The 27,355-nt window shown below is 42.9% G+C and overlaps 3 protein-coding genes across 3 annotated transcripts; 1 reads left to right on the forward strand and 2 right to left on the reverse strand.

Moving 5' to 3' along the window:
- Positions 1 to 36: 36 nt before the first annotated feature.
- On the reverse strand, positions 37 to 13,883 carry fancd2 (FA complementation group D2). Its single transcript, XM_037448243.2, has 44 exons — positions 13,605 to 13,883; positions 13,316 to 13,376; positions 12,920 to 13,054; positions 12,754 to 12,821; positions 12,566 to 12,672; positions 12,378 to 12,438; positions 12,174 to 12,226; positions 12,003 to 12,081; positions 11,681 to 11,805; positions 11,503 to 11,590; positions 11,325 to 11,429; positions 11,093 to 11,193; positions 10,844 to 10,955; positions 10,678 to 10,713; positions 10,107 to 10,253; positions 9,876 to 10,010; positions 9,662 to 9,793; positions 9,431 to 9,538; positions 9,222 to 9,331; positions 9,063 to 9,105; positions 8,084 to 8,203; positions 7,869 to 7,942; positions 7,644 to 7,778; positions 7,410 to 7,510; positions 7,206 to 7,321; positions 7,026 to 7,134; positions 6,833 to 6,931; positions 6,648 to 6,742; positions 6,424 to 6,567; positions 5,869 to 5,985; positions 5,472 to 5,600; positions 5,266 to 5,384; positions 5,027 to 5,137; positions 4,697 to 4,827; positions 4,512 to 4,611; positions 3,800 to 3,922; positions 3,557 to 3,650; positions 3,296 to 3,367; positions 2,999 to 3,037; positions 2,841 to 2,915; positions 1,915 to 1,989; positions 1,624 to 1,770; positions 1,446 to 1,547; positions 37 to 972 (listed from the first exon to the last, which is right to left on the reverse strand). Exons 2-44 carry the CDS (start codon positions 13,374 to 13,376, stop codon positions 886 to 888), a joined length of 4,320 nt encoding a protein of 1,439 aa, XP_037304140.2. The 5' UTR covers positions 13,605 to 13,883; the 3' UTR covers positions 37 to 885.
- Positions 13,884 to 14,542: 659 nt separating this feature from the next.
- gpx1b (glutathione peroxidase 1b) lies at positions 14,543 to 16,180 on the forward strand. The gene is made up of 2 exons (XM_037490284.2): positions 14,543 to 14,833; positions 15,612 to 16,180. The coding sequence occupies exons 1-2, from the start codon at positions 14,612 to 14,614 to the stop codon at positions 15,960 to 15,962; spliced, it is 573 nt and encodes a 190-aa protein (XP_037346181.2). The 5' UTR covers positions 14,543 to 14,611; the 3' UTR covers positions 15,963 to 16,180.
- Positions 16,181 to 16,531: 351 nt separating this feature from the next.
- On the reverse strand, positions 16,532 to 27,095 carry usp4 (ubiquitin specific peptidase 4 (proto-oncogene)). The gene is made up of 22 exons (XM_037490283.2): positions 26,897 to 27,095; positions 25,426 to 25,553; positions 25,185 to 25,315; positions 24,967 to 25,093; positions 24,669 to 24,814; positions 23,825 to 23,886; positions 23,520 to 23,666; positions 23,160 to 23,277; positions 22,827 to 23,000; positions 22,556 to 22,714; positions 22,021 to 22,245; positions 21,730 to 21,813; positions 21,548 to 21,642; positions 21,032 to 21,214; positions 20,594 to 20,934; positions 20,295 to 20,516; positions 20,132 to 20,202; positions 19,936 to 20,051; positions 19,706 to 19,855; positions 18,888 to 18,991; positions 18,429 to 18,517; positions 16,532 to 18,235 (listed from the first exon to the last, which is right to left on the reverse strand). The coding sequence occupies exons 1-22, from the start codon at positions 27,046 to 27,048 to the stop codon at positions 18,113 to 18,115; spliced, it is 3,147 nt and encodes a 1,048-aa protein (XP_037346180.2). The 5' UTR covers positions 27,049 to 27,095; the 3' UTR covers positions 16,532 to 18,112.
- Positions 27,096 to 27,355: the final 260 nt, after the last annotated feature.

Consider the following 27,355-nt stretch of genomic DNA (forward strand, 5'->3'; position numbering starts at 1 on the left):
ATTTATTTATACATTTTTACTTAAGTAATTTTTTGTCCTCCAGTTACTAGTTAGGGTACTTCCAAACACATCTTTGCTTGCAGGAATTTATAGGCAGAAAACTGCCCAAACAAGTTAATGGACACACAGAAACAGGCTTATCACTGGTTAATGCAGAAGAGCATTGATACTCAATGTATGGCACCATGGACGGGCGAGTGTCGCGCCGCCTGTTTCATATTTTCATCGAAATTCTAAGTTTGATACTAAATAGCATGTACATATGGTTTGTTTGATTAATTTGGAAATGACAAGGGTTTTTGGCTAAGCCCCGAACGTCTGTTATATGTTTATTACCTGGGCCCGTCCGCTTTCAGTTTACAAAAGGTTCCCTTCAGGTAAAGCGAACAGAGTATTCCTGCAGAGGGCCTCACTGGTGGACTTTGGACCAGGACCTGAGTTGGGCCGAGTCCAAGTTATTTTCCATTTAAATGTGTTTACTAGCTCAGCTCCGGCCCAATTAGATCATGCGATGCGTTTTAATCATCAAAAGCAAAATCAGCCGAGCAAGGAAAATCTCTAGATACAACGGCCATAGAGGGAGAGGAACTTCTGGCTTTACATTGCTAATAATCTTTGCTGATGTTGATAATCAATATTGCACCATTCACGTGTTCTCAAATGCAGGAGGTAGAGAAAGCTTGCATTAATTGATGTCCCTCTTTATTCCGGTGCGTAATTTCAAAAAGTCAGGGTGTTTATATTCATACTGAATGAGACAACTCAGCCTGAAACAATCTCACAAAAGTGTTTTTTTAAATTTAGTTGACAGCAGATAGAATAAAGCATACAGCACATTATATAATATTTAGAAAAGGTCACCTATAAAAAGACACCATTGTTGGGTTAATCAGAGTCATCTGTGACATCATCTTCGTCCACATCTTCCTCTCCGTTGACTGCCTTACTTTCCTCAGAGTCCGTCTCTGCGGCCTGAGGAAAAGCACACAGGAAATATTTGGCAGACTGCTCAATTAAAGCTGTGAACTAGCTTGTATAACGTAGGACACATTAAGGACAAACTACATAACACAGGTTCTTGGAACCGAGACCAGATCAGACGTGTTCCCTGTTAACTGTGTCAACCACGAATCACAAGCATGCTACAAAGCTCCTAGTTATCTTATCCGCCCTTCAAATAAAATGTTTTAGTCCACACTCCTCCCCAATCTTTAGAGTTCACAAAGGTTAGTATAATCAGTTAAGATTGTTAATTATATTTGCCCCGGACATTTGGTTATTTTCAGAGTTTCATTGTTTGAACCAGTTTTTTCAATTCATTCTTGGTCTGCTTGAAGTAAATTCTTGGTCATGTGTCAAAATAAATCAAATTGAAAACCTTTCAACTTTTCATCCAATCCTATTGCTGCATCAGATTGAACACAATGCCTGAAAATGACAGCTACCTCAACCTCTGACTTATCCCCAGGCAGCGGGGAACGTGGCTCCTCATCTTCATCCTCATCCTCATCACTTCCTTGTGATTGTTGAGAAAGAATCTCTTCACCCTGCAGAATATATCATGTGTTTACTGTAAGCACAAAATATGTACAGATACACTGACTAGGAGTTCAATAATTGTACCTTTAGGTTGCGATTCTTCAGGTTGCCAATCCAAAATGCCTCCTGACAGTTGTTAAGCATCAGCATGGCCTTCACTCTGTAAACAAACAGCTCGAGGCTCTTCTTTAAGGCCGGTACGTGATTGGTCAGGCTTGTATCCTGGAGAATCTGAGGGCCAAAACACAGTGAGACGATAGCAACTCAGCCAAGAAAGGTCTTTTTTCTAAATTCACTAGACTTTTTTCAGAGAGATTTCTTCAACGAAAAAAAATTAGAAATAAACTAGGTCGAAACTATGTTAACTATGGCTACCTTAGAATGTCCACACATGTGATGGAGCTGCCGGGTGCTGAGCTGGAAGGTTTTCAGCAGACTCTGGACATCCTCCTTAAAAAAGCAAAAGCATCACACAGAGTCACTCCAATTCCTTCACTAAGACTTATGTATACCAGAAGTAAGCCTGAGGAGAAGTTATGTGTTAGTGGCCTTGTGAGTGATTGTGAGTGAAGTTTGTGTATCTGTGACCGAATGAGCATGCGCCTCTGTGTCCGTCCACGTCTACTGCCGAAGCAAACTGCTTAATATTTTGGGTGCCCAGTCATGGGTGAAAACTCAGACACTTCTCGTGGTGACTCATACTTTTTCCAAACACCTTTTACTAGCCCGCTGCCCGCTGGCTCCTCGCTCACCACTCTTAGCAGGCCAGCGGCCAGTAGGGGTCGCTTGCTATAAAGGAGCTGAATGCATCACCGAACCACAGCAGCTATTTCAAAGCGAGAGAACAGTTAGCCCACTGTTGTAGTTTAGTCAAGTGTGTCTGTCTTTTTCTTTTTGGCACAGTTTTTTGGTGTGTTTATATGACGACTTTTAGCCCATTGCTTGTATAATCTTATGTTGCTGCTTATTTTTCATTTAAAGAAAGTCCGTTTGGTGGTACTTTACAGCACTGGTTGTTTTTAACTCAACCTTTCTTTCGCACAAAATGTTGTGTTATATGTAAATCAAGGTATGTCCAAAACTGAACACACCTTCTAATTTAATTCAATTAGAAGGGTACTAATCAAATGGCTTGGTCTGGGATGAACTAGAATATTGATTAGTATGCAATTATTGGTCTATTATAGTAATTCACATTTTGTTTACATCAAATTAGGAACCTGGCAAATTATTTTGGGTTAAGTGTACTATTGTAACATGACATTTGGGAGCTGTATTAAGTGACAAGATCTAATGCGTACCATGTGCCTTTTGAAACTGTTGTCTAGTAGCGGCATCCCCAACTTCAGGAAAGACTCCAGGAAAAGGCGGCCATACTACAAATAACAACATTATAGTTAATACAGGGTCAAAGCAGTTTCACCAGGATAAGAAATATTTTTCAGTACAGTCAACTCACCTTCAGGCACACATTGAGCACCGGCCTGGAATCAAACACCTGTGGAAAGAGATTACAGCAAAAATATATGAGCAAATGAGCACAATTGTCAGAGACTAATGAATCCATAAAGGAATAAATGGGATAAAAGATGATGATGATGATGATGAAGAAATTGCACATCTAATTCAACCTGCTGTTTAAGTCACCAAAAATGAATCAAAATATGACCCAGTAAATTGCTGAATGCTGGGAATAGATGAGTCATAAATCAGTTGAAAAGACATTCACAGCTATTAGATGACGATGCTAACACACCTTCACTAAGTTGACCAGGACATGGAAATCTCTGACAGCCAGGTTCCACGTCAGCAGCTTCTCACTCTGAGCCTGAAGGAGAACACGGGTCAGATGTTTGGTTGTCCCAAAACTCAGAAATAACATATAGCTAGTTATGCACAACAATCCACTACATACAACAGGTATTTGCTCCTCTTTGGTAGATGTGTAGCAGGGTTGTGCGTCTCTGGATATACGTTGAGGTCTTGGGTATACTCAATACCAGAGAACACAACTTACCTCAGTGTTGTCACTGACATTGCCAGCGGGAATCTTCCTGATGGCCTTTTCCAGCTCTGCCATCAACACTTTGTAGAACACCAGGAATGTTGACCTAACGAATCATTTACAACATAAATAATAACAGTATGGACTCCCTTTAATGTGATTAGTATTGGTATCACAGTCAGGCAGTGCAAGATGGCATGAGCACACCAATCAACAAAATTGCATTCTGCTACTTTTGGAATGATGGTGATCCACCTGTTGAGAGTAGGCCATGACGTAGAGCTCTCATCTTTGGATGCAGCGAGGAGCTCAGGGATTCCCACTCCTGCTATTTCCTCGACCGCCTTCAGGACATCATCGACATGCACCAGGTAAATTCTGCAGAGAGGAGAAAGGACGAAGACATCATAAGTAGAACACTTAGATGCATGTTCACACATACGAATACCACATATGATACCGAAGGTGTTGACTAGATACCGTGCACTTCATAACTTCTTCTTTTACATTCTGTGATGTGATTGTAGCGTTGTGTACCTTTTCTGAAATGCTGAACAAAATACCATCCTCATTCATTTGTTGTGTGATAACAAATACGTGGGATGTGGTTGTACAGCAGGCCATCTGTGAGTTCCAATGTGTTGCACTTATGTGTTGCTTACACTGTACAGTAGGGAGTGCATTTATAAAAGAGCAATGGGCTTCTTTTAAATAGATAAATGCTTTTTTCAAAGGTTCTATAGAGATGAAACTCTTTTTATGAATGACCTTTACTTATTCAAAATTTAGATAGCGTGAATAATTCACAAAAGCTAGAGCACAACCTATACTGTCATTTTAAGGATATTTGTGGCCTTAAAAAAAATCTTAAATTAATTACCCACGTATCAGGCTCCAATAATAAAATAAGTTTTTGTTACTTTCCATCAATTTTGAAATGCAATGGCTTTCTGAAAAGCAGACACACCTTAGGAGAGTGTGAAGGGCTTCATTGAATTTGTTCCCTCGCTCCTTCTCTCCGGCGGCTGTCACCCAGTCTTGGCTGAGGAATTGTTTTGCTAGGGAAGCTTGGAAGACAAATGAGACATTTATTATCACAGTCCAATTGATAGCTGACAAGTGGATTGAATTGAGCCAGCATGTCAGACTGACCCGTCTGCTCTCTGAAGGCAGCAGGGTCGCCTCCTTTCTCCGACACAGTGGATAGAAGCTGGCAGAGACACAGGGCCACGCTGAGACTTGGCATTGTGCTGCGGAAGTTCACCAGGTACTTGAAGCTGTGTCTAAACAGAGCAAGAAAGTAGGTAATGATACATTTTAAAACCATTGGACTTCATTAGAACATTCAGATCTGAGCTCTGAGCAGAAAGGATACGAGAGGCCACCAAAGGAAATTGAATTTGATAAACCAATAGATTAAAAAGGAAAATACACGGATCCTATTTAGTAGTTCATCTGAAGCTCTTAACCTCTATCACTCACTTAACAAGCTGCGCCAAGGTCAACTCAGCGCTTTCCTCTTTTAGTCGTATAGCCAAAACTCCTAAGGCCTTCTTCAGTAAGCTCCTCTGTCCTGGCTGGCTGAATCCAGACCTGAAAAATCAAAGTCAAAGATGGATTTCACAGACATAATTAAACAGACGCCTGACTGTAACTCTTTCAAAGGCACACTGCTCTCCCAAAAAAAAGAGTTGAACGTTTGTGGTGCTGGTCCTCCTCACCAGCTTAAAGTGGTGTTCAGAACCTGCAGAAGCAGCTGGTAGCCTGATGACATCAGATTGTGCTCCTGAACATCTGTGGCAGGTCCGTCCACAATACCGTTGTTCTCAGACAGCAGTGTCTGGGGGAAATCAAGGCACAAGTTATTTTAAAACCAATGGAAGAAAGCGGGCAAAGTCTTCACTCATATCTACGGCTTTCTTTGCACCTGAAAATGGTTGTGGCAGTTCTCCAGGTGTGAGCAGAGGGCAGGCAGCAGCTGGACACAGTAGGAAGCAATATCCTTGGCGCTCCTCTGTTGCAGATGGGAGAAGCCCAGGCTCTTATCGGCCCTTCCCTGCACAGGACAATATGTCATTAAGTTTGGTGTCATATAAGCCTGCATATTAGTTTTATACAGATAACCTATGTAGTATAACAACATATCATAGACACTCAAAGCGTCTCTGCAGACAGGACAGAATATATACTTTCTTTAGGCTTTTGTTTTATTTGGCTGAAAGAAAAAACCCTGAAAGAAATCATAATGGATATTGCAAACAGATGTTCTTTCATAACGCCTCTGATCTGCCCTCATCACTGTGAGGGCAAGGTTAGCTCTGCACCTTGAAGAAAGGAGTTCTCTTGGCGGGGGCAGCTGTGAGACCGAACTCCAGTTTGCGATGCATGTCCTCCAGCAAGAACACCAGCTCAGCAGGACCCAGCAGAACCTCCTCCCGCACCTCATCCACATAAGAATGAATAGAGATGCATAAGAGAAGCTGGTGTATTGATGTATGTGGGGCTTCAGTTTGTGTAGTATATTAAAACTGGATGGATATTAATTTCATTGAAATTCCAACAAATTCTCATCCTTCTAATACAAAACAAACAATCAAGTGTAACTAAGTACCAATAAGCAGAAAGTAAGAAATCTGCTCAGCATTTCCATAAATAAAATCTGACACTTCTGTAGAATCATATTTCGAATCTAATTTGCAAAAAATATACGTATATTCTGTCATGAGCATCTAAATATATCTGACTACCATCCAAAAAATCTCAACACGGTGTGGACAGTTACATTTTAAAGTTTAGGAGCCTTGATATTCCAAAAGTATACAAAATACAGTACAAAAGCAAATCATTTTGTCAAAAAAGCCACACCAAGCCATTCTTACCTTGGTGTGGAGCTCAGAGTCGAGCAGTGAACACGACAGCAGGCCACACTGCAGCACATTAAGCACTTCCATGTCCAGCTCCCTGAAATATGGTCTGTAGGACACCAGGCTGACACCTTGGCGGACCTCCCTCTCCGGTTGCTCCTTTAGGACAAGCAGAATACCCCTTTAAGCAGAGTTCCATTAAATAAAAAAAAAGATTCATACGTGAAGTAAACGTTAACCTGCTGAGTTTTGTCTGCTTCAGTTGTCTCGTCAAGCTGAGAGCCGCTCTCTGAGGAAATCTTGCCACTGGCCTTCCTTTTCTTTCCTGCGCCATCTGAAACACCACATGTGTGAGTTAGACAATTATATGGGTATTTATTCCTTTATCAAGCTCATCTATTTGGAGCAAACTATCCTCTTTTACCTTTCTTTGCCTTATTCACAGGAGCAGCAGAACTAAGTGTTGCCCCATCTGTGCTTTCTCCATCAAAGTTGGCGACGGGTGGAACATAGCCAGGTGTTACTGAAAGACACGGTAAAGAAAAAGTGCTTTTCTTCAACATGCACGTGGCACGATGGGTAGATCTTTAGATGCTCAGCATTGATTGGAGAGTCACCTGCCAAAGCCCTCTCCAGCAGTGTCTGAAGGTAAGTGATGTTCTGCAGACGGGTCATCACTTTCATCTTCATCTCGGTTTCTTTTTGTTCACAGAATGCATTGATGACCTATCAAAGGATGGTTTTAGTTATGTCTAACCAACTTTTAAGAAACGTAAAAATCACGCACATGCAGTTACCTCTCTGAACCAGTTGATGGTGTAAAACAGCAACGTACAGAGAAATTCCCTCTCGGCTTTTGACAGGCTCTCCATTTTCTCCATCACGCCCATGTCCGTCAGAATCAGCGGGCAGCCTTTGTTCCAGCAAACGGAAACACACGCACATTGTTTAACAGCCATAAAAATGAGATCAGTGAAATGGTGCAACTTCCACTTCCTCACCCAGGAGGCCGTCAATCTCCTCTAGGTCTCCCTGGTGCAATCTGTGCTCACAGAGTCTCAGGAGGCGGAAAAACGGACACAGACCGAGAGGAGACACGCGCCTGTCCCCACATACATACAGGAAGGAAACAATATGCAACATCCTGCTAGTTACATACATGTTTGTAACACATTGCAAAATAAACAGACAGCAAGTGAAATACAATGGCATGTGGTGAGAGTGAGGTGACTGACCTGTGGGCCTTTGTGGATTGACTCTGCTGCTCTCCTTTGATCTTGATATCGTTGGCCAGTAGTGGCAGCAAGTTGATGGCAATGCTCCCCTGACCCTCCAGGTCGTACATCACGCGCGGCGGAAGAGGAAAGGAACTGTGATACACAGAGGAGAGAATAATAACAGTAGTAATAAGAATCAATGATTCCTAAAACAAGAAATTTCCTTTGCTGCCAATCACTTACCCCGACATTTCTGGTCCGAGATCCGCAACAAAGTCAACCTGGAAGTCATCTATGACACTCTTTCCAATGTTCTCCTGTTGGTTGGAACATCACACAACCAGAATGCTGCCTTAGTTGTGTCTTGTGTTAGATGCATGTCAAAGACGTGAACATGAAGCCATAAGAGGGGTGATAACGACATGGGACAATGGTACATGTGTTTGGTTGAGACAGACCTGCACTTGCGGGTCCAGGGTAGAGCTCAGCATCAGATTGGCCAGTTCGTCATAGTAGAGAGCTGCAGCCTCAGGCGAGCTTTCGATGCTGGACTTTACCAGCTCTAACAGGGCTGTCACCTGCAACAAGCAATACACACGTACATGACTACAGGCCAGTCTACTCCATTTACTGTCGCTGTGCGCTCTGATGACTGGTGTAACAGAAATGGAGAAAAAACGCATCTTACATCTCAGCTCTCCGCCAATAATAATGTGCCTTTTCAGTTTGTCGCAAGGGAAATTATTACTGGTAAGTTTTTGTTTGCCCTCTGCCATTAAGAAGTCCCAGCAAGATGTTAAGGTACTGAAGAGCAAAGCACTCAGCTCGCACAGCTTTCTGAAATAATGTGATGACGATGGCAGACTGGTAAACACAAATGTGTGACACAAAATCTGTCTCAACTTATAAAATCGAATTGCATGCTAAATATGTTGAAAAAAGCTGATTTATATGATCTAACAGTATCTACTATTAAACACTATATCTAGAATTGAAGAACATAACAAGTTAGTGTTATCTATATTTACTTGAAAATATGGACTGCAGACATACGTCCCTATTTAATCATAACTGTAAGCCACAATAAGTAATATGACTCACAGAAAGAAGCTTTTGGGTACACGATAGCTATTGGCCAGTTATTCTCCTCCCCTTCAGTTATCTATTTTGAAATGGCACTGGTGCTGCATCCTGACCTTAGCGCCAGCTAGGACGACGCTGATGGATTTAATCAAATACAAACAACACGGACAATTATTCCCCATGCGCTGAATTATGATGGGTTCAAACTTCCTCCTGCACTGGCACAGTGCTAAAACAAAGTGTGGGGAGAGGTCTGGCATTCTAGAATAAAAGGCATATTGAAATGGAAATTTAAAAACCGTAACGTTTGCGAAAAATACACATTGTTCATTGTGATTGTTTTAAACAACGTACCTGTCTGAGTGTCTCCTGGGGTAATGACTCCTTCCTTTTCAGCCTGGGGGGTTCAGGGGTAGGTGGGAGAGTGGACGGGGGGGATTATGATCGGGACCGAATGAAGAAGTGAAATACTGACATTAAGCATATGTTCTGCTTGTGAGTAACTCCTCTTACCTGGCGGCCCCCATGCTTCCTACAATCCTGACAGCACCAATGATGCCGATGCGCTTGTACTTTGGCACCATGCTGGAGAGCTGTTTGCGGATCACAATGTGCATGTCATCCTGAGGGGTGAAACGGAGTCAGAGAGCTCGGTCAGCAGGTGAGAAAAGACAAAAAATGGCTTTGAACTTGAAAGACTGAGTCGTCCTTCGAACGTTTACCTGGATGTGAGATCCCTGCTGCTGTTGCCCGAATGCCAGGCTGCTCAGAAGGTGGAAGAGTCTACGGATCTGCTGGGGTGTGAGGTTGTCCATGTAATCCAAGATTCCCTGAATCCAATACAGTTCTCGATTAAAAAAACTAACCAAAAACAATGATATTACATTTTTGGTTTGTGGTTTGCCCGGTTTGGTTTGTGAATAGAAATACAGAAACACAGATATATGGATCACCTTGACAAACACTGCATAAAGGGCCATTTCGGAGTGTTTTTCTGTAACAAGGCCGCAGAGCAGCTCCAGGGCCATATCCACCTCCCCGCCCACACCACTGCACACGTGGGTTACGAGGGAGCCCACTACCTCCTGTAAAACATGCGGGGTGGAAATAAAATGACTCGGGTGCAAAAAAACAAAGAACCTTTTAAAAAAAGAATCTCAAACCCACCTGTTGGCAGTACGAGTCGAACGCAGTGAATGAGTGCCGGTACACGTGTCCACCAAAAGGCACTACACACGGGTCAGGGGAGCGCAACAGACTCTGAGCCAGAGCCAGGATGGAGGGGAAATACCCCCGCATGACCTAGAGAGTCATCATTGATTAATACAACCCACCGTTCAAAGACTAACACTAAACGTCTATGAATAAAATGCACTTTACGTCAGCAGACTGACCCACCTGAGCATAGACACTGAAGGTCCTCTGGAGTAGAACCTCCTGGATGAATCCACTCCTCACTTTCACCTTCAGCACCCTCTCTGCCCCGCGCCGACTCTGGTTGGCGTTGGTGGAGTGGAGGATGAACAGCACCAGCAGATCTAACACCTGACATGGCAAGGCAATTATCATGGGACTGACGGATTTAAATCCCCGTAAATGTTACATGTGAAACAACAGTTGTCCTACAGGTCCCGGATTTTACAAAAATGTCTGTTGATCAGATTTGCAGATGACAGATGAGTATACAGTAGGGCTGTCAAAATTGCTCAAAATGACATTTGAATATTCGCTTAAAAAAAGAAACACATATATTCAGACATATTTGAATAGCTGGTTACGCATTAGGCACGTCAATAACAGAACTAATTAATACAACGAGACATAACTACTTGACCTCTCTCTCTCTCTCTTATAGAGTATAGAACTGACACTGAACGCTCCTATCTAGTCTATTTTATTCATGCAATATAAAGGCAGTACATACAGTGTATATTTGAATATGTATGTGAACACAGGGGATTACGCTCACCTTATGGTCCTCCTCTTCGTCCACAGACTCTATCGCCTAATAAAAAACAACAAGTTAACAGTTCAGTAATGAAACGCTAAAATTGAAACAAGCAGAAACAACAGCATATGGTAATCAATTAAAGCAAGGTAAAATAAAATACCAATTCAGTATTTTAATTTCTGACCTTGAGCCAAGCCTCAGATATTGTTTTCTGGAATCGCACCGCTGACTTGATGCCATCCAAAATCAATGTAACGCTGTCTTGGCTGCTGCCAGCTGATGGCGTGGAAGCGGAACTGTTCCCAGACCGGAATCATTAGATCAAATTCAGGAATACAATTATATCAAGAACCTGGTGGCCTACTTCTAAATAGGTCCCTGACCAAACATTATATAAAAAGTTATGAGGGATTTTAAATCTGTGATGTCTTACGCTGCTGATCCTTTGCTCTTTATGAGGCTCCGAGAAGCCTGTAGCGCAAGGGGTAGAACACACTGCTCCAAATCCAGCTTTTTACGAAGATTACACACCACCTACAAGCGGGGAAAAAAGAGCACACAGCACATTGCTGACTTTAAAATAGATGTTACAAATCACAACTATTATCTCACGCTTTTTTTTTTTTTTTATGCAGAACAATGTCGACATGACAGTAAGCTTTGACCTCATATGCATTAGAGGCTGAGACAGAATGTAGGATGAACTTGACCACCACAGGTAGGTCCTCCAGTTGCACAGCACCCAAGGTGACCATAACAGCTCCACGGACCTGAGAGGGCAGACAGTGACCAATAACAACCCAGACACATTCCCTTGGCCTTTAATATGTTTGTGTGTATTACCTCAGTAAGTAATGAGGAACTAAGGTTCAAACTAGAGAGGGCATCCAGGATGGGGACAGTGATCTGAGTGTTCTCCTGCAGTAAAGAGCTACAGAAAACAGGGCAGCAAGTAGGATCAGTGACTCTGAAACGACAGCCAAAGAAGCACCGACCTGTAGTAGAGATGTACTGCACATACTTGAGCTCTTTAGCTATGTCATTGTGCTGGGAGTCCTCCAGTATCTCAGGCAAGCTGCTGATGATGTCACGCTGAACCTCGACTGGTGCTACTGACACCAGCTCCATGAGCTTCGCTGCCAACTCCTGCAAATAACAGGCCACAAAGAGGGCAGAAATGAGGACATGCCCTTCTAGACTTTAGTGATTACTGATATGAGGATGAAACACATGATTGCAGGTCTACTGGACTAACAGATCAGCAAAAACAAAAGCACCGTTATTAACATTGGAAAGGCTGTGATCTCTGCTCATGTGCAACCTATCATCAAATAAATGATCACCTTGCTGTCCACAACTCGGTCTAGCCATTTAAACTGGTTGATAATTGTGTGAGGAATGTTGAGTCCTCCATCTCCAACACTGTGAGGGACAGAACAGGGTCATATTTAGCTAAATAACAAAAAAACGAAACTGTAAAATGGTTAAAATGCTGTAAAAAACGAAATACGGACCCATCAAACATAAATTCAGGGAGTTTCTCGAGCAAAGTGTTGATGATGAGGGTCTGCATGACAACAAAAAGTAGATTGGGGAGAGGTGGAATACGGACACAATTCACATTTAAATGCCCGACAGCAAAAAAACACAATTACAACTTTAGTTTTATTCTGCGTGACATCCTTTGTGAAGGGGCGATGTTGTGGGTCAAATCTGACCTGCAGCATCTCGATCCCCAACAGCATGCGTAGCAGACTTTCCTGAAAAGAGCTGACGTTACTGCAACACAGAAGAAAACATGTCAGTATGTCAAACACCATAGTCACTCATAAGCTTGATCTACGATGCAGCTGTGCCCTTATCACTGCCTCTATTACCGTTAAGTGTCTTTCCACATGAGACTCACCCGGAATCTGCATCAGACAATCGTGGGACACATGGAAGAAGACAGTTCCTAAACCGCTCAGGGTCCTCAATATGTGACTCCAGTCCAGCGGTGAATTCCTGCACAATCTGAGCAAAGAAGTGTCCATGAAACATAACTGACTCACGTTGTTTACCTTGATCTTGTGTAGAGATGAAGTTTTTACCTACCCCAGGGTACCTGGGACTCTTCTGAAGTTGTTTCTGTAACCTTTTTTGGAAAACGATTTGGTCGACAGCTGAAGGGAAAAGACAAGGACCGGTGAAACCAGAAGTGGCCCAACAAATCTCAACTGGGGGCTGCGTGTGTTTTGACATTAGATTGAGTGTATTTTACCGATCTCATTTGATGTTCCAGCTTGTTTCAAGGTTACACCTGCCTCTCGAAGAAAGACACAAAATACACTTTCATTTGTTTCCTCTGGAGCTGGTTCCTTTGGTTTGGGAGCAGTGTTGCGACTCTTCTTTGCCTCTACGGAGGGAGCAAAAGTAAGCTTTGATAAAAGCAGAATCGAGCAGGTCATAATGTGATAATAATCATGTATACAATATTAGAGCCATGGTTCTATCCACTGTAGGTAATGAAGGGAGTAGGATATGGGGTTTGATGACGTCATACTTGTGTGGTACTGACTCTACGTCACTATCATTGTAAATAGTAAATATCTTTACTGCCTTCACTGGGAAACACATAGGTCAGTCTTACACTGCTGTGATGTTACACAACACTTACTGGTGGTCGAAGTGGCTCCCTCTCCTTTACCCGCAGAAGTGCGTCGCTTTTTACGCATCATCTGATGAAATATGAAGAACAACAGGTTTTAACTGACGTTAACGTTACACCAGGCTCGCGTCAACAGTTAACAACAAGCTACGGTATCGTTTTTAGAAGCGAGCATCACTGGGGAGATGTGACAGTTGACGTTACATAGCACTTCTATGATGTGGCTACGGTAATAGCTAATCCAGTAAAACACAACTAACGCTAGTTAGGTTATATTACGTGCCAAAGTGAGACGTACGTTTGGTGGAGAGGATAACCCAGACGAAGATTTACGAGAAACGCTAAAGACAAACAAGTTACAAAACAAACTTCCGCGCCAAATGCGTTGAGCGCGTCACAAACCAGTTAGGGATTATCTAACGTTAGTTTGATCATTTTCATCGAGTTAACGCGAATAGGTCAACGGCTATGAATAAATGAACGTTATACTGTCTAAAAAAGAGAATATAAATAACGTTAGCTTCTTTATAACTTAGTCTGTTGACTGAAGTTGTTGGTGTTGTGCTTTTAAAAGTGCTCCGTTGTGCAACACTACTAGGGCTACAACATATTGTATACGGTCTCTAATTTTTGAGCATTGGGCTGCATGTTTTATTAAAACCTTTTGGCCGTTGAAGGGCGGGGTAAGAAATCTGTCGAGATGATAACATGTGACTACTTTTTCCGGGAGGCGCCGTCTGACGAAACATGCACATCTCCAAAGCGTTGTACCTGCGCAACGTTATCAAAGAGCGCTGTATATCAAGCGCATGCAGTGCTAACTGCTTCCTTCATCGCGTCACTTGGGCTTCCTACAGCGATACAGCAGTCAATTCCTCATTCATGTGCCTTTTTTATTTAAAAGCGAGTAATATATACAATATATAAATACATTGTTTGGTTAGTTATATTGTTTAAATTTGTGTATTCTTATATAACGTTATATACATACGTGTACATATATTCCCGTTTCTTAATATATTTTGTATATTCTTTGTCAGTACTACATGTACTTTATTTGTGATAAGAGAGCACATATGACCGGGGTCAAATTGCATGTATGGATAAGCACACATGGAGAAAGCTGATTCTGATGCGACAGTGTGTGGGAACGTTCGTATCCCGTCATGATGAGGCTGATGGGTGGGAACCATCTTGAGAGCTAAACCACAAGATCTTTGACTTTAGTTCAAGGCTTGCTCAAGATATTATAGTGGCTCCGAAATAAAGGATCATTGTGACTCAACAAAGGAGCAAGTATCAAGCATGGCAAGAATGGCTTCTTTTTACGACCTGTCGGCCAAACTACTGAATGGGGAAACCTTTCATTTCTCCTCACTGCAGGGCAAAGTTGTCCTCATCGAGAATGTCGCATCCCTCTGAGGTACGACCTCCAGGGATTACACCCAGATGAACGATCTCCACGAGCGGTACGCCGGCAAGGGGCTCGTGATCCTGGGAGTGCCCTGCAACCAGTTCGGCCATCAGGTGAGGAAGTAAATGTCTTATTCACTATAGCATCCTATAGGCCTATTTCGCCATAAAAAACTCCGTTGAAAAAGTTGAAACAATGATACAACAGCATACATATATTTAATCAACTTTTATATTTGTTGGCCATTTACTCAATGAGTTTTATTCCTGGTTTGGACTTGATTTATATATCCAAGTTTGCTGCCTTGTTTTAAGGTTTTGTCTCATTTTATATTTAAGTTAATGAGGACACATTTCGCTAATGAGGAATTTAGTTTCTTTTGAGATGCAATTTCAGCATTAAATATTTAGGACATAATAGAATAAGCAATGTAATTTATTAACTAAGTTTTACGACAATAAATCCTAGTAAGTCATTAATAGGGGGTTAAAGAACTACAGTTACTATAGTTTGGGAAAGGTTCTCTCCGTCCGAGAAAGGCAGATTAAGAGAACCAGTTTGGCCAACCAAAATGTGTTTGAATGACTCACTGACTCACTGACTCACAGAGCTAATCTGGAATAGGTCAATGACTTGTTAGCCATTCAGTATGACTTTTTATACCTTGAGTAAGTGGTATTTAGTTTGGGTTTGGCTGCTATGATAGCAGTTTCCCATTCACCTTGAAATACAAACTTCCATTTTGCAGCTCCCTCATAAAACAATTAATACTTGTCCACGGAGACGTGATGCCATGTTAGGCTTTATCAAGAAAACTTCTCAGAGTCCCCTGGAACTTCCTCCTTCCCAAACTGTAACATAATCATAAAGTTTTCTGACTAACCCATTTAGGAGAACTGCAAGAACGAGGAAATTCTCCTGTCCCTGAAGTATGTCCGTCCTGGAAATGGCTTTGAGCCCAAGTTTCAGCTCTTGGAGAAATTGGATGTGAACGGGAAAGACGCCCATCCACTGTTTGTGTTCCTGAGGGGGAAGCTGCCGTACCCAAACGACGAGCCCATCGCCCTGATGAATGACCCCAAACTCATCCTCTGGAGCCCGGTGTGCAGGAACGACGTGTCCTGGAACTTTGAGAAGTTCCTCATTGGGTCGAATGGAGTTCCATTCAAGCGCTACAGCAGGAGGTTCCTCACCAGCGACATCGAGGGGGACATCAAGAAGCTCCTCAGCCAGATGACCTAGAGACCCCATCGTCCCAAAGGTTGTGCGTAGACCCGACGGCCCGGTTCTGCTCGTTTACAGTATGAAGACATCCTCCGAAACCACGTCTGTTGTGAGGGGGCTGTCTGATGAAGTGTAAACGGCTGAATGTTTTTCGGCTGTATTGTTTATGCAAAGCACTAATAAAAGTTTAATAAAACTGCCTCGCAATGAAATTAAGTTTTTTTTTTTTTAATCAAGCAAACTCGATAAAAGGACAGATCCAGTCAGAATTATACAACTTAGTGATCTGTTGTGTAACCTAAAAGTTATGGTTTTTTTTAATTACATGCCAAGAAAAGAACCGTTTGAAAGTTATTTCTAGTTCTGTTAAACCAGCGTTATTGCTGCTTATGCGTTGTTTAAATTGTGTATAATTAGTCCAAACAACCACTTTGTTGAGGCCTCCAGTCTTTATTGTACTTTGAATTCAAATATTTTCAGTTAAAAACAAATACTGTAGATATTGGCAATAAGATAAATATGAGATTTTTTTACACCTATTTTTAATAGTCTGATTATTTACATGTCTTGGATCTTTTTTTGGGGGGGGATTTCCATTGTGATTAAGAAAGAAAACAAGATCCGCTGCATTTTTTTTTTCAAATAAGTATCTAGAATTATAAATATGATTGAACAAGACTCCTGGGAATAGATCCATTTAGTAGAAACTGCCACCTGGTTCCACATAAAAGACCCTTGAGACAGAGTCTAGGTGAATTTATTTCATACCCAGTCACACTGAACCTGTCACAACTACTTCCTGGGATACTTGTCTAAACGACTCGTGTCTAAAAAGACACAAAAGGAATTCTTTGCTTATTCCACCAGCATAGACAACTTTGCCTCACTTCACTGGGGGAATGCTGCTCTGACCCCAAATGATGACACATGTAGATCGATCCAGATACCCGGGGGGGGGGTTCAATTTCATCAATAAGAGCACCACTTTTATTCTAGTTTATTTTTCTTCACTCAGTGTGCTTTTAAGATATCAAATAACAGCCATTTCAATACCCAGCTGCAATAATGTACAATACTAATAAGGACAAGCCTTTGAAGGGTAGCTGGGGGTCAAAACACATTCAAACGACGTGGAGGTGTGGGACAGACCGTAACCCTTAATGCCAAGGACCAAATCATACAATCCTGTGATATCTTGATGCAGCAGAAGCAGGTGGATAATGTACTCATTGAGAATTCAAAGTGCCCCCTTCTTTGTCAGGTTGCAGGAATCAAAAGGCCGCCTTTGCATTGTCGTTACAAAAAAGAATAGGACAATAAAAATGGTTAGCAGGGTAAGACTCCTCGAATAGGTTTAGGGTCTAAGAGGCAGCGGAGCCCATTCTGTGCATCGTAGGAGAAAAGAAGTTGGCTGAACAAGAGCAAGGGAAACTGCTTCTGTCAAAAATATGTGTAAAGACACAGATGTTAAACTGTGCAAAAAAAAATAACATCGCCCTCAGTGGTTTAGATTGCAACAGCATGTAGCATGCAGCACCAAGACGCCTCCCCCCCGCCACCCCTCAGTGACCCACTCTACGCAGGTGGAATAAGGTCACAGGATTATTTCAACAAGCATGGCATGAATTGTTCTGTGTGCACATCACACTGTCAATAGTCTGCATTTACCTCAGCACAGCAAGATTATCGGAAATAAATCTAGGCACAATGCCAGTATCCTGCTCATGTCTCAACAGTTGGTATATTTCATCATTAAAAACCTTGGAACGCTTTGGTTCAAACAACAGGTGCATTTGGCTTTTTTTCTTTAATAGTTCTGACTGTTGTTGTGGGCAACAGAAACATTGGTTTATCTACGCATTTGAGGGCACTTCTAACATTCTGTTTATCGAGTGAGAGGATCTCTATCTGTACTCCTCTTTAGCTTCAGACTAGTAAACTATGGTCAGAAACCAGTAGGCCATCTGCTGCGGGGAACAAGTCCCTCTTATGAAAAGGCCGTTGGCTCTAGTTGACAACAATCGAGACAGAAATCAAATAAAATATGGGCAAGGTTAATAATGTTAAGTCTGTGGAGTCTTTTGTCACTAAAGTAGCATGGTGTGTCCGGCCGAGTGTCTCTATTTGCCATATACGCTTCAGTGCCAGTCCCTTGGCGTGAGGGCTACTCAGTTTGTGTCCATGTGGTCATCGGCTGCTTCCGGGGCTCCTCCCACCGAGGCCGAAGGCTGAGGTTTGGAGGGAGCTTCCTCGTCCCTGCGCTGATAGAACAGCACATATGCTGCTTTAGTCTGCCAGGGGGAAACCAGGATAGGATTACACAACAAACCCTGGGACACTCGACACCAAGGACAGAAAGCCAAGATGGCCGAGGCGCTTATCTCAGTCAAACATCGGCCAGTGACACAGAAGACGAGACTTGTTTGAGCACACGCTACCTGTACGGAGAAGATTTATCAACGTTATTAAAAAGGCAAAACTCACCACAATCTGGTCCTCTGTGGCAGAGGAGACGCTGCTGTCATCAAAGTAATACCACTTTCCATCCACTTTATTCTTCCCGTAAGCCGTGTCTGTAAGATGGAAATAGGTGTTGAACAAAGACCTGTTGGGTTCATTTGTTTGTTGATCTCTTGCTGGACAATCTCACGCAATCTCACTTTGATCGAAAACATCAAATACAAAAAACACATCGACAATGTGTCCTTAGAAATAAAAGGAATGAGGGACCATGTTAAAATGTAATTGATTAGTTGCCAGAGACTCAATGGCTGATTAGCGGACAAACCGTTGTGCACACGAATGTGTGCTTTAAAAAAGGCACAGAAAGTATTAATTAGTTCATTGTTAAAATAAGCTCTCAACACCTCTTCATATTGATGTGAAATGATGTTACAAGAGATTCAAAAAAATGGAGAAAAGCAGAAGAAAGATGTAACTTACAGTGCCCCCCTCCCATTCCACCGTAGTGATTTGACACGGCAACGAGGTCGTACACGTAGGGGCCGGCCTTGGGGTCGCACACAAACTCAGACATGTTCAGATCCCTGACAAAAGGAAAGATCTTCAGTTATAGGGAAATAAAATGGTATTTCCACCACATTGAAACAGTTATTCATTGTAAACTACATACTAAACAGCAAACAAAAACAAATAGAATAAAACAGGATTCTTTTAAAGCAATATTTAATATTTTCAATGCTGCTTGTAGGTTTGGAACAAACCTGGTTAGCAAGAGTCAGCTTTTTTTTTTTTTTTTAAATGAGTCAGGAGTGGATAAGTGCTTCAACATCTCCATTGAAAAAATCCACAGGAACATTAGTACCAGGAAACCTACTCTCGCATAGCTGAAAAGCTACTTAGTGACACAGCTAAAATATATACAGCCAATAATGGGAAGAGCTCCTAGAGACAACAGTCCATTTGCAGTAAATACAGTACTTCCTCATTCAGACCTCAAGTCACTTTGTAACCAGGAGCTTCAGGCTACAACTCTTCCTTGTGTAAAAACTCCACAAATGACAAACTTTTCAGATTTGATAGAACAATGTGCATCGAAAGCTCCTTCTGTCACAACCCGATTTGTATTTCTAACTGATATGATTTGAGTAGCAATTGCATTACTAATGTTTATAACAAAAAAAACAGGGTATCAATCTAAGGTAGAAAGGCCCAGATGGAAAAAAAGACTGCGCCTTTCCTCATCAGACTACAGCATTGTTCATGAAAATATCCGCCATCATGTCAATGAGCATGCATACCTGATGGGGAAGTCCACCACTGTGTCCAGCTTGTCTCTCCAGCACCGATTGTAGGAGAACCGCTTTAGATGAACTACCAGGATGCGCGGCAGCGACCACAAGTCAAACTTCTTTGTGGCCTGCTGATGTTTCTTACATGTTGGACAATACCTGCATTAAAAAATATATATATTTATAAGAGAATGGCAGAGACATATCGGGAGGGCAGAGGGGTAGACGTGAACCCTGACCATGGGTCGTGTTCTCCAAGTGTCTCCATTGTTGTGAAGAGCTCGATGCATTCCCTCAGAGCCACAGTGGCTTTCTTCTTCTGTGCCTGTAGCATGCTCTCGTGCTTCTCATAGGCCTGCACACAATACACAAACATGAATGGGCTTTGCGCACTTCCTGTCTCAGGACTCTTCTGCGGACCATCACCCTACTGACCTCTGCTTCCTGTTCATCGTAGCACAGTTTCTTCGATGCCGCATCCCAGTCGATTGCCACCGTGGAATGTGCTGCAGAGGGAGACGGGGGGGGGTCACTCGGTCAACGCAAAGCAGCTTTTAAAAATGAATCCAAACAATCAACGTGCAAGATTTGCACTGACGGTTAAGTTTGAGGACATTTCCATCACAGGGCAGCGGGCTGATGTTTGCAGTTCCGTACGAGTTGACTATGCTGAAACTGAAGAGTTTGGCTGGAGAGGAGCGCTGCTTGGCCAAGTCTCCTTTAGACCCAGTTTCCAAGACAGTGGCCTCTTCTTCATCCTCTTCGGATTGGCCATTCTCAGGCTCTGGACTCACCTGGTGGTCCATGGCCTCCTCCTCAGCTGAACAGACAACAATGAAACGTCATCACTTGATCAAGGTTCCAATAACTTAATTTAGGTGAACGTTGGCTGATTACCGTCATATAACCCGTTCGTTTCGTGACAGGTCCCAGAGTGGTTGCTGCCGTTACTTGAGCTGGCACTGCAGGAGGCCGCGTCTGACTGAGGGCTGCCACAGCCCTTCAGGCTGGAATTGAGACCAGACGAAGTCGAGCATTCAGGAACCTGGCTGCTGCTGGCAATGGTCGCCGAGGCTGAGGCCGACGCAGAGGGGGTCACTGAGGTTAATGCAGGGGCCGATACAGATGCTGAGGCCGATACAGATGCTGAGGCCGATACAGATGCTGAGGCCGATATTGATGCGGAGGCCGCCGCCCTGCTTTCACTGTTTGGTTTCTGGGATCGTTTAACATAGCGCCTGCACCAGGGTAACAGAAGAGATAAGTAAGGCACCAAATACATTCAGAACTGCCATGTGGTTTCCTTCTTTTCAATCCACTGGGTCGGATCCTTACCCAATTCTCTCGAGGATCTTGTCATAAAGAATGTCTGCTGTGAGGTTAAGTCTGGGCACAGTGACAAGTAAAGGCTGGCCAAACAACATTGTGCTCGAGGAACTTCCTGCATGCTTGGAGTGCCGCTCCCTGAAATAAACAGGCAGGTTCATCCTCTCACTGTTCTCTTCCTGCACTTCGTACCTGCAAAGAGCAACAAAACACACACGTTACACACACACACACTTGCGTACTGCATTCTAGTGATGTGCACAGGATAGTATACATCCCATAGCCTCATAAAGCACTGGAGCACTACCTGCTGCCCGGCAAATCGTACTGCTCTGCAGGGTAGAGAGCTAAGACCACAGGGAGCTTTTTAGCTTGTTACCATGTCCTTTTTATAATGGAAATTTGGGTCCCAGGGAGCTCACTGAGTGACTGGTCAGCTAGCGACCCCTACAGGCGCTTCATATACTACTACTGTATTAAACAGTGGCCACAGTGACTCATCTTTTAGTCAACAACAATACTTACACAAAGATGTCATCTTTTTCCATGATTTGGTTTAGACCATCATCGCGCCTATAGACTTTGTGGAATCTATGATTGTATACGTCAGCAACCACCATCTATACAGAGGAGGAGGTTAGCATTTTATTTCCATTTCAACCCAAGACAAAGAAAATGTAATGCTGGAGGTATAAAAAGAAAAGTACATTTTCTTGAGGAAATCCACAGAGTTTGGACAAGGCAGTGCACAGGTCTGTCACTGTTCCCAGTTTGGGCACCACAACTCGATACTGAAAGACAAAATAAATAAAGAGATATAAAGCTCCACCTCAGGGAACTCCTTTGTTAAATGCTTGAGTTTCCAGAAACATCAACAGCAAGTACAAAGCAAACTCTGTTTGTAAACTTGGAACCCCAGAATTAGTAAGTTGATATGAATTAGTAGGTAATTTGTAGGTCTTCAATGTCCAGAGCTTAAAGTCTTAATTCCATCTCACCTGTGTGGGTCTAGACTGAGGGTCTGATCGCACCAGGAACACTTCCATAGTCCGGTCCTTCTTCATGGGCAGAGGCAGTGTGAGGTAGCAGAATGGGTCAAAGGTCACAGACACCATGGAGCACTCGGGGCACACCAAAGTGGATTTGAAGAGGCCGTGGAATATATCAACTATAATTGAGTCATTGCGCAAGCGGTGGTTCGTCCAGGCTTCTTTTGCAACAATCTGTAATTCACACAAATTATTGGAAAATAAACTATCATTAGATTCCACTTCCAAGTGTAACTTGATACTGCAAAATGAAGTAATTGAAGCATTTCCTTTCTCTGGGCTTAAAAACCTATGCTATATCTTGCTACCTAGTCAGCCATACTCATTTTAATTTAAATCTAATTTCATTAATCAAAACACAGCAAAGGAAGGGCCTCTGTAAAAATAAATATTTAAGGAGTAAATATAAACTTTTTTGATCACAATGAGTAATTGGTGTTTTTGGTTTCCTTTTTCCTTTTCGATTTGTGCTCATGCGCTATACCTCGTCTGCACGACCCTCTGCATCCCTCAGGGCCAGATAAGGCTTCTTCTTGACACGGTTGAGATCTTCATGGAGCCCGTCGAGCAGGAAGGCCAACAGCTCTTGGGAGTCCTGCTGCTGGTACCCTGAAAATTGGGGGGCAAAACGTCCGACCTGTGTCTGGAGGTGGAGGGGGGGGAGGTGTAACCTTAGTTTGTACCTTTAAGATCATGAGTCAATATTGAAAAAGTTCAAGATTTGCTTCCGAGGAAGTTGCTTCAACACAACTCACTTTGAAGGTACGCGGGGCCACGTAGCTGCTTCGGCTCAGCCACATCTGTTTCACTAGGTCCGCGTAGGCCTCTGCGATCTCCCCCCTCATTCCCAGGGGATTCTCTCGGTTAATCTCAGCCTCATACTGGTCATTGAGGAAGTATTCTGTGAGTGGAGATGCATTGCTGAGGCACTGGAAGAAATAAGAAATAGAAATGGATGTGCACATGAAACCCCCAGAAAAATGGCAACAGACTTTCTCAGAATGGGTGTTCGATTTGTGGCTTTGTTCTTTTTTTCATTTATATACATACATATATAGAAATAATGCATCTTTTTGTTGTTTTCTTACCTGAAGGGCAGAGTTCATGAAGCATGTGTTGCCCAAATTACTGAGACCACACAGGCCAGGCTGTGACTGGGACTCTCTGTAGTTGTAGGAAGAGCTGTATGAATTGTAGCCCCCCAATCTGTGTGAAGAGCAGATAGGTTACTGGGGTATCCTGAAAGACACACATGTTTAAACCCAACATCCAACCCACCCCAAGCGGCTTTGCCACAGACCCCAAACAGTCTCAACAGTTTAATTTTTTGACAAAGTGCCAGTTATTTAAGGTTACCTTTCCTATATAACTGGTCTTAACATCTTATTTACATGCCTCATCCCCCATTCCACGCACAAGGATGGGATAAATCCCAAGACAACACTTGCCTGTTACCAGAGGATGTGCTGTTGTTAAGTGTGTAGCCGGGGCTACAGCTGCTGTCTCCATTGGTTACTGTTGAGGAGATACTGGCTGTTGAGTTGGAGGAGAGTTTTGGGGAGGTAGTGAAATTCCTGGACGGGGTGGTACTGGATCTGATGAGCAGGAGCAAGACGGTTAAACATTTGTCCAAAAACAAACTGCCTACATTCGATGTTTGGATTTCTATTTGATGCATGAATGAAGTTCTATAAAGCCAAATGCTAGGCTCCACTTTATATTCTTAGAGGGTTTTACTAAATGACATGCTTACTTGGGATGGGAGGCTTGTCTGGGCCACGTGCCATCCTCGTTCTTCCGCTCAATCACAAGCACCTGCGGGAAAACAAGCTGGTTGAGAACCCAGCTGGTAAAACTGACCTTTGTGTCAGATATCTGTCTCCGACTTGAATTTAATACCAAAGTGGGTCGAGGGCAGCCTTAGGTAGGCCTACCAAATGCACTTACTCGGATGTGTGAGTAAATTCTATTCTTTAGCTTTACAGCTTTAGTCAAATAACTGCTGTGATGAATCGTCTTTCTCATTGTAACTTGAGACTATAGTGCGCATGAACATGTGCACAGTAGCACAAACACTTGGAATTTAATGTAATTCAATAAAACAATGAAGAGTAAAACTGTTGAAAGAGAATTTTGTTGATGGGAATGTCAGAGGTATTAGCTTATCTCCACAGTAACATCCGATATACCTCATAGTTTGGGGTGTGAATTGGACAATGTTACATGGTAAGATGGAATGTTCTTCTTACACTCACTCCAGCCCCCTTTTTATTTTAACATACAACATTTGTAATACCTTTCATTACCCTTCGGATTCAAAACGGGAAACAACTTCAGCATTAAAAATAGCAGAAAGCTGAAGCAGAATCTGCCTCTCTGACAGAACGAGACTCACAGTACAATATTGATCTTCTTGCAGGGCTAATGTATTGTAATAGACTCCTTCAGTTTATGTTATTCTGTGCCATGTCTGTAAACTAATTATGTATGCACAGAGAGTACGAGTACGCTACTGGGCTGTGGTGTTCTTTAAAAGAAATGACGAACTGAGTCCATCAGCAATGTGAAGGTTGTTTGAATAACGCTGCTCTACCTACCTGCCCCTGGAAGAGACCTGCATCCTGTACAGTGCTGTCGGGCTTGTTCAGCTGCTCATAGGTGTTGCTCATGTATTTGTTCCACAGCCGTGTCTCCTTCTCCGATGGGATATTGAACAGTGTTCTCATCTCCTTCTCTATAGTGTCTGAAAATAATTTATTTGTAAGGTTTTATTAGTGGCTTCCTTGCTTACTTACTTTTTGACACAAAGCACATTTCATGACCACGTATATTTCCAGTGGGTAGAGAGCAATTTGTCTCGTTCAGTTGAATACATAGACTCATGCTGGCCCTCACCTATAGTATCAGCTTTACTGAAATGACGCGTGACAACATTGTCCATGTTGTCATTCTCACACAAGTTCAGCTCCAGCAAATAGACCTCCACCTTACAGTGCTTGACAAACATGCCATGTTCCACAACCTGGAAAAGAAGTAACACATTCAACAACCCCGACCCACAAGTGAATAGTCAAGTAAAAAATAATCCTCAACATTACCATTAACAGCATTACCTTCCGGACGATGGGTTTCTGACCCTCAAGACACCCGTACCAGCTGACCAGCTTTTTCCAGGCGTCAGTGGGAACAAGGACATAGTCCAGCTCATCGATAAGGTGCTCCTTCAGGGTCTGAGTCTCCTGGTCTTAAAGCAGACAATAACAACATTATGTTTGCAGGCTACAATGCTCTGCTAATCTCTTATAATATCAAATCAAAGCCCAATAGATGTTTGTTAGCAGAAAAAGGTTTTACCAGAGAAAAGGCCAGAGTTATCAATTGGTCCTGGATACAGGCTACGTTCTCCAACATTGTACATGTCCCAGCTGTCAAATCCAACGTACTTCTTCCATTGTTTGAACCACCGGCTGTCTATTAGATACCTAAAAAAATAGGTTGGCAACATGAAATAACAAACATAACACTTTGAAGGTGACGTGATCCTTTCTTCTAGACCTGTAACCCTTGTACTCCATGAAGCAATTTCAGTGACCTGGTATGTTGATGATGTCCAGCAAGGACAGAAGTGGATTAAGTGGTGATACATGGGATTTGAAGATATTCTACCCAGTTATGTGTTAGCATTAGGGTGACAATAATGAAATACGAAAGCAATACCAAACTACCTTGGAATTTGCAGATATCGTAACAGCTGTTTAATTTGACTTCTCCCAAGAAAGTATATTAATTTACTTGTTGGCGAAGATTCACATTATACAATGTTAGGTTCATTGGGTTGAACAACCGGTTTTGTACGACTGTCAGTTAAAAGGAATGCTCTGAAAGAGTCTTGGTCAAAGAAAGGTGTATGATCGTTGCCCTTTAACTTCCCCAAACTGTTCAGCAGTGTAAACAAATCTCCCTTTTCAGCTCAAATGCCATGGGATTGTAGCCAATTTCTATTCCATGACACTGCAGTCTCATCAAACACTGTAACAGGCATTCACTGTCTTTCAACAACTAACTTCGCTATATGATCGTGTTGTTAGCTCAGTAGTTAGTTGGGACATTCTGAGGCGTGTTTTCCCCTTGCCGCCCATATCTACAGAAGGCTATTCAATTCTTGCTCATCCCACCTCTCTTTGGAAAAATAAAGGCTGTGAGGTTTTTTTCATGTTGTGAAAACCTCTTTAATACAACTCGCTGCTTGAGCACAGGCCTTTAGCAATCTTTAAGATATGAAACATTGCTAGCCAACACCGGAAGCTGCAGTTAGGAAACCTGTGAGACAACTTCATCTGGTAAATCAGCACAAGCAGGTAACGTTAAAGACTCGCGAAATAATACTGTCCACGGGCCCACTTCCTGATACCTAGCGGTACTTATTAAACGAGCCGGTGTGACTGGCCGGTAAACTCACCCTCTGAATCCAGGGCCTATCCTACCAGCCGACAAGCTATATCAGCCAACGTCACTTAGCTTTAAGTTATCACAAAACCTACAATAACATTTACAAATGCTCCATTCGGTACCATTAGCTTCGTTGTATTCAACCGGCATTCATCGCTAGCGGACTAACTCGTTAAACGTTCGCTGGACAGAATATTGGTACCACAGCAGCTTTCGATTTCAGTCTCGCAACCATCGGTTCTGTTAGCATGGTAGCTTCAGCACGATAGCATCCCCTGCTTTTCGCTAGCTGACGTTAGCTAGTTAGCTACCTAGCTAAAGTTAGCTAACGCTAGCTGAAACACACAGGTTACGTTGGCCCTTTCACGATTCTTACCATTCGTCACCCTTTCTTAAAGTAGTCTTTAATAGTGACCCAATAGTCTGTTTTTGATTTTCGGTTGAAGGGGTTGGCATTTGTGCGGCTACCGGCTCTGAGTCGGAGTCTGCCGCGCCACCCGGCTCGGGTCCGCCTCCTTCGGCCATCATTTAGCGAGTGTGCCGGTCTCGTGAACGCGCGAATGGAAGAGGCGCAAACTCAACGTGAGCGAGCTTGAGAGCTCCGGGAAACGTTCTTCCTCTACGGTCCGTGAGGTCACACAACGGAAAGGATCGGCTGTAGCACCCCGGTGTGACTGCACTGGCATCACCATCGCCCCCCCCCTCCACCACCAGTCAGTCAGAGAGTAGTCAAATGTCAATGTTTTTTCAAAAATCATCTTAGTGTTATGACCTCCAAGCATCTTTTGGGGGGGGGGGGGGTGTCAACAATGCTCTGCATAGGTAGTTGCATGGA

This window comes from Pungitius pungitius, chromosome 8 (assembly GCF_949316345.1).
Source record: "Pungitius pungitius chromosome 8, fPunPun2.1, whole genome shotgun sequence".
Taxonomy (NCBI): Eukaryota; Metazoa; Chordata; class Actinopteri; order Perciformes; family Gasterosteidae; genus Pungitius; species Pungitius pungitius.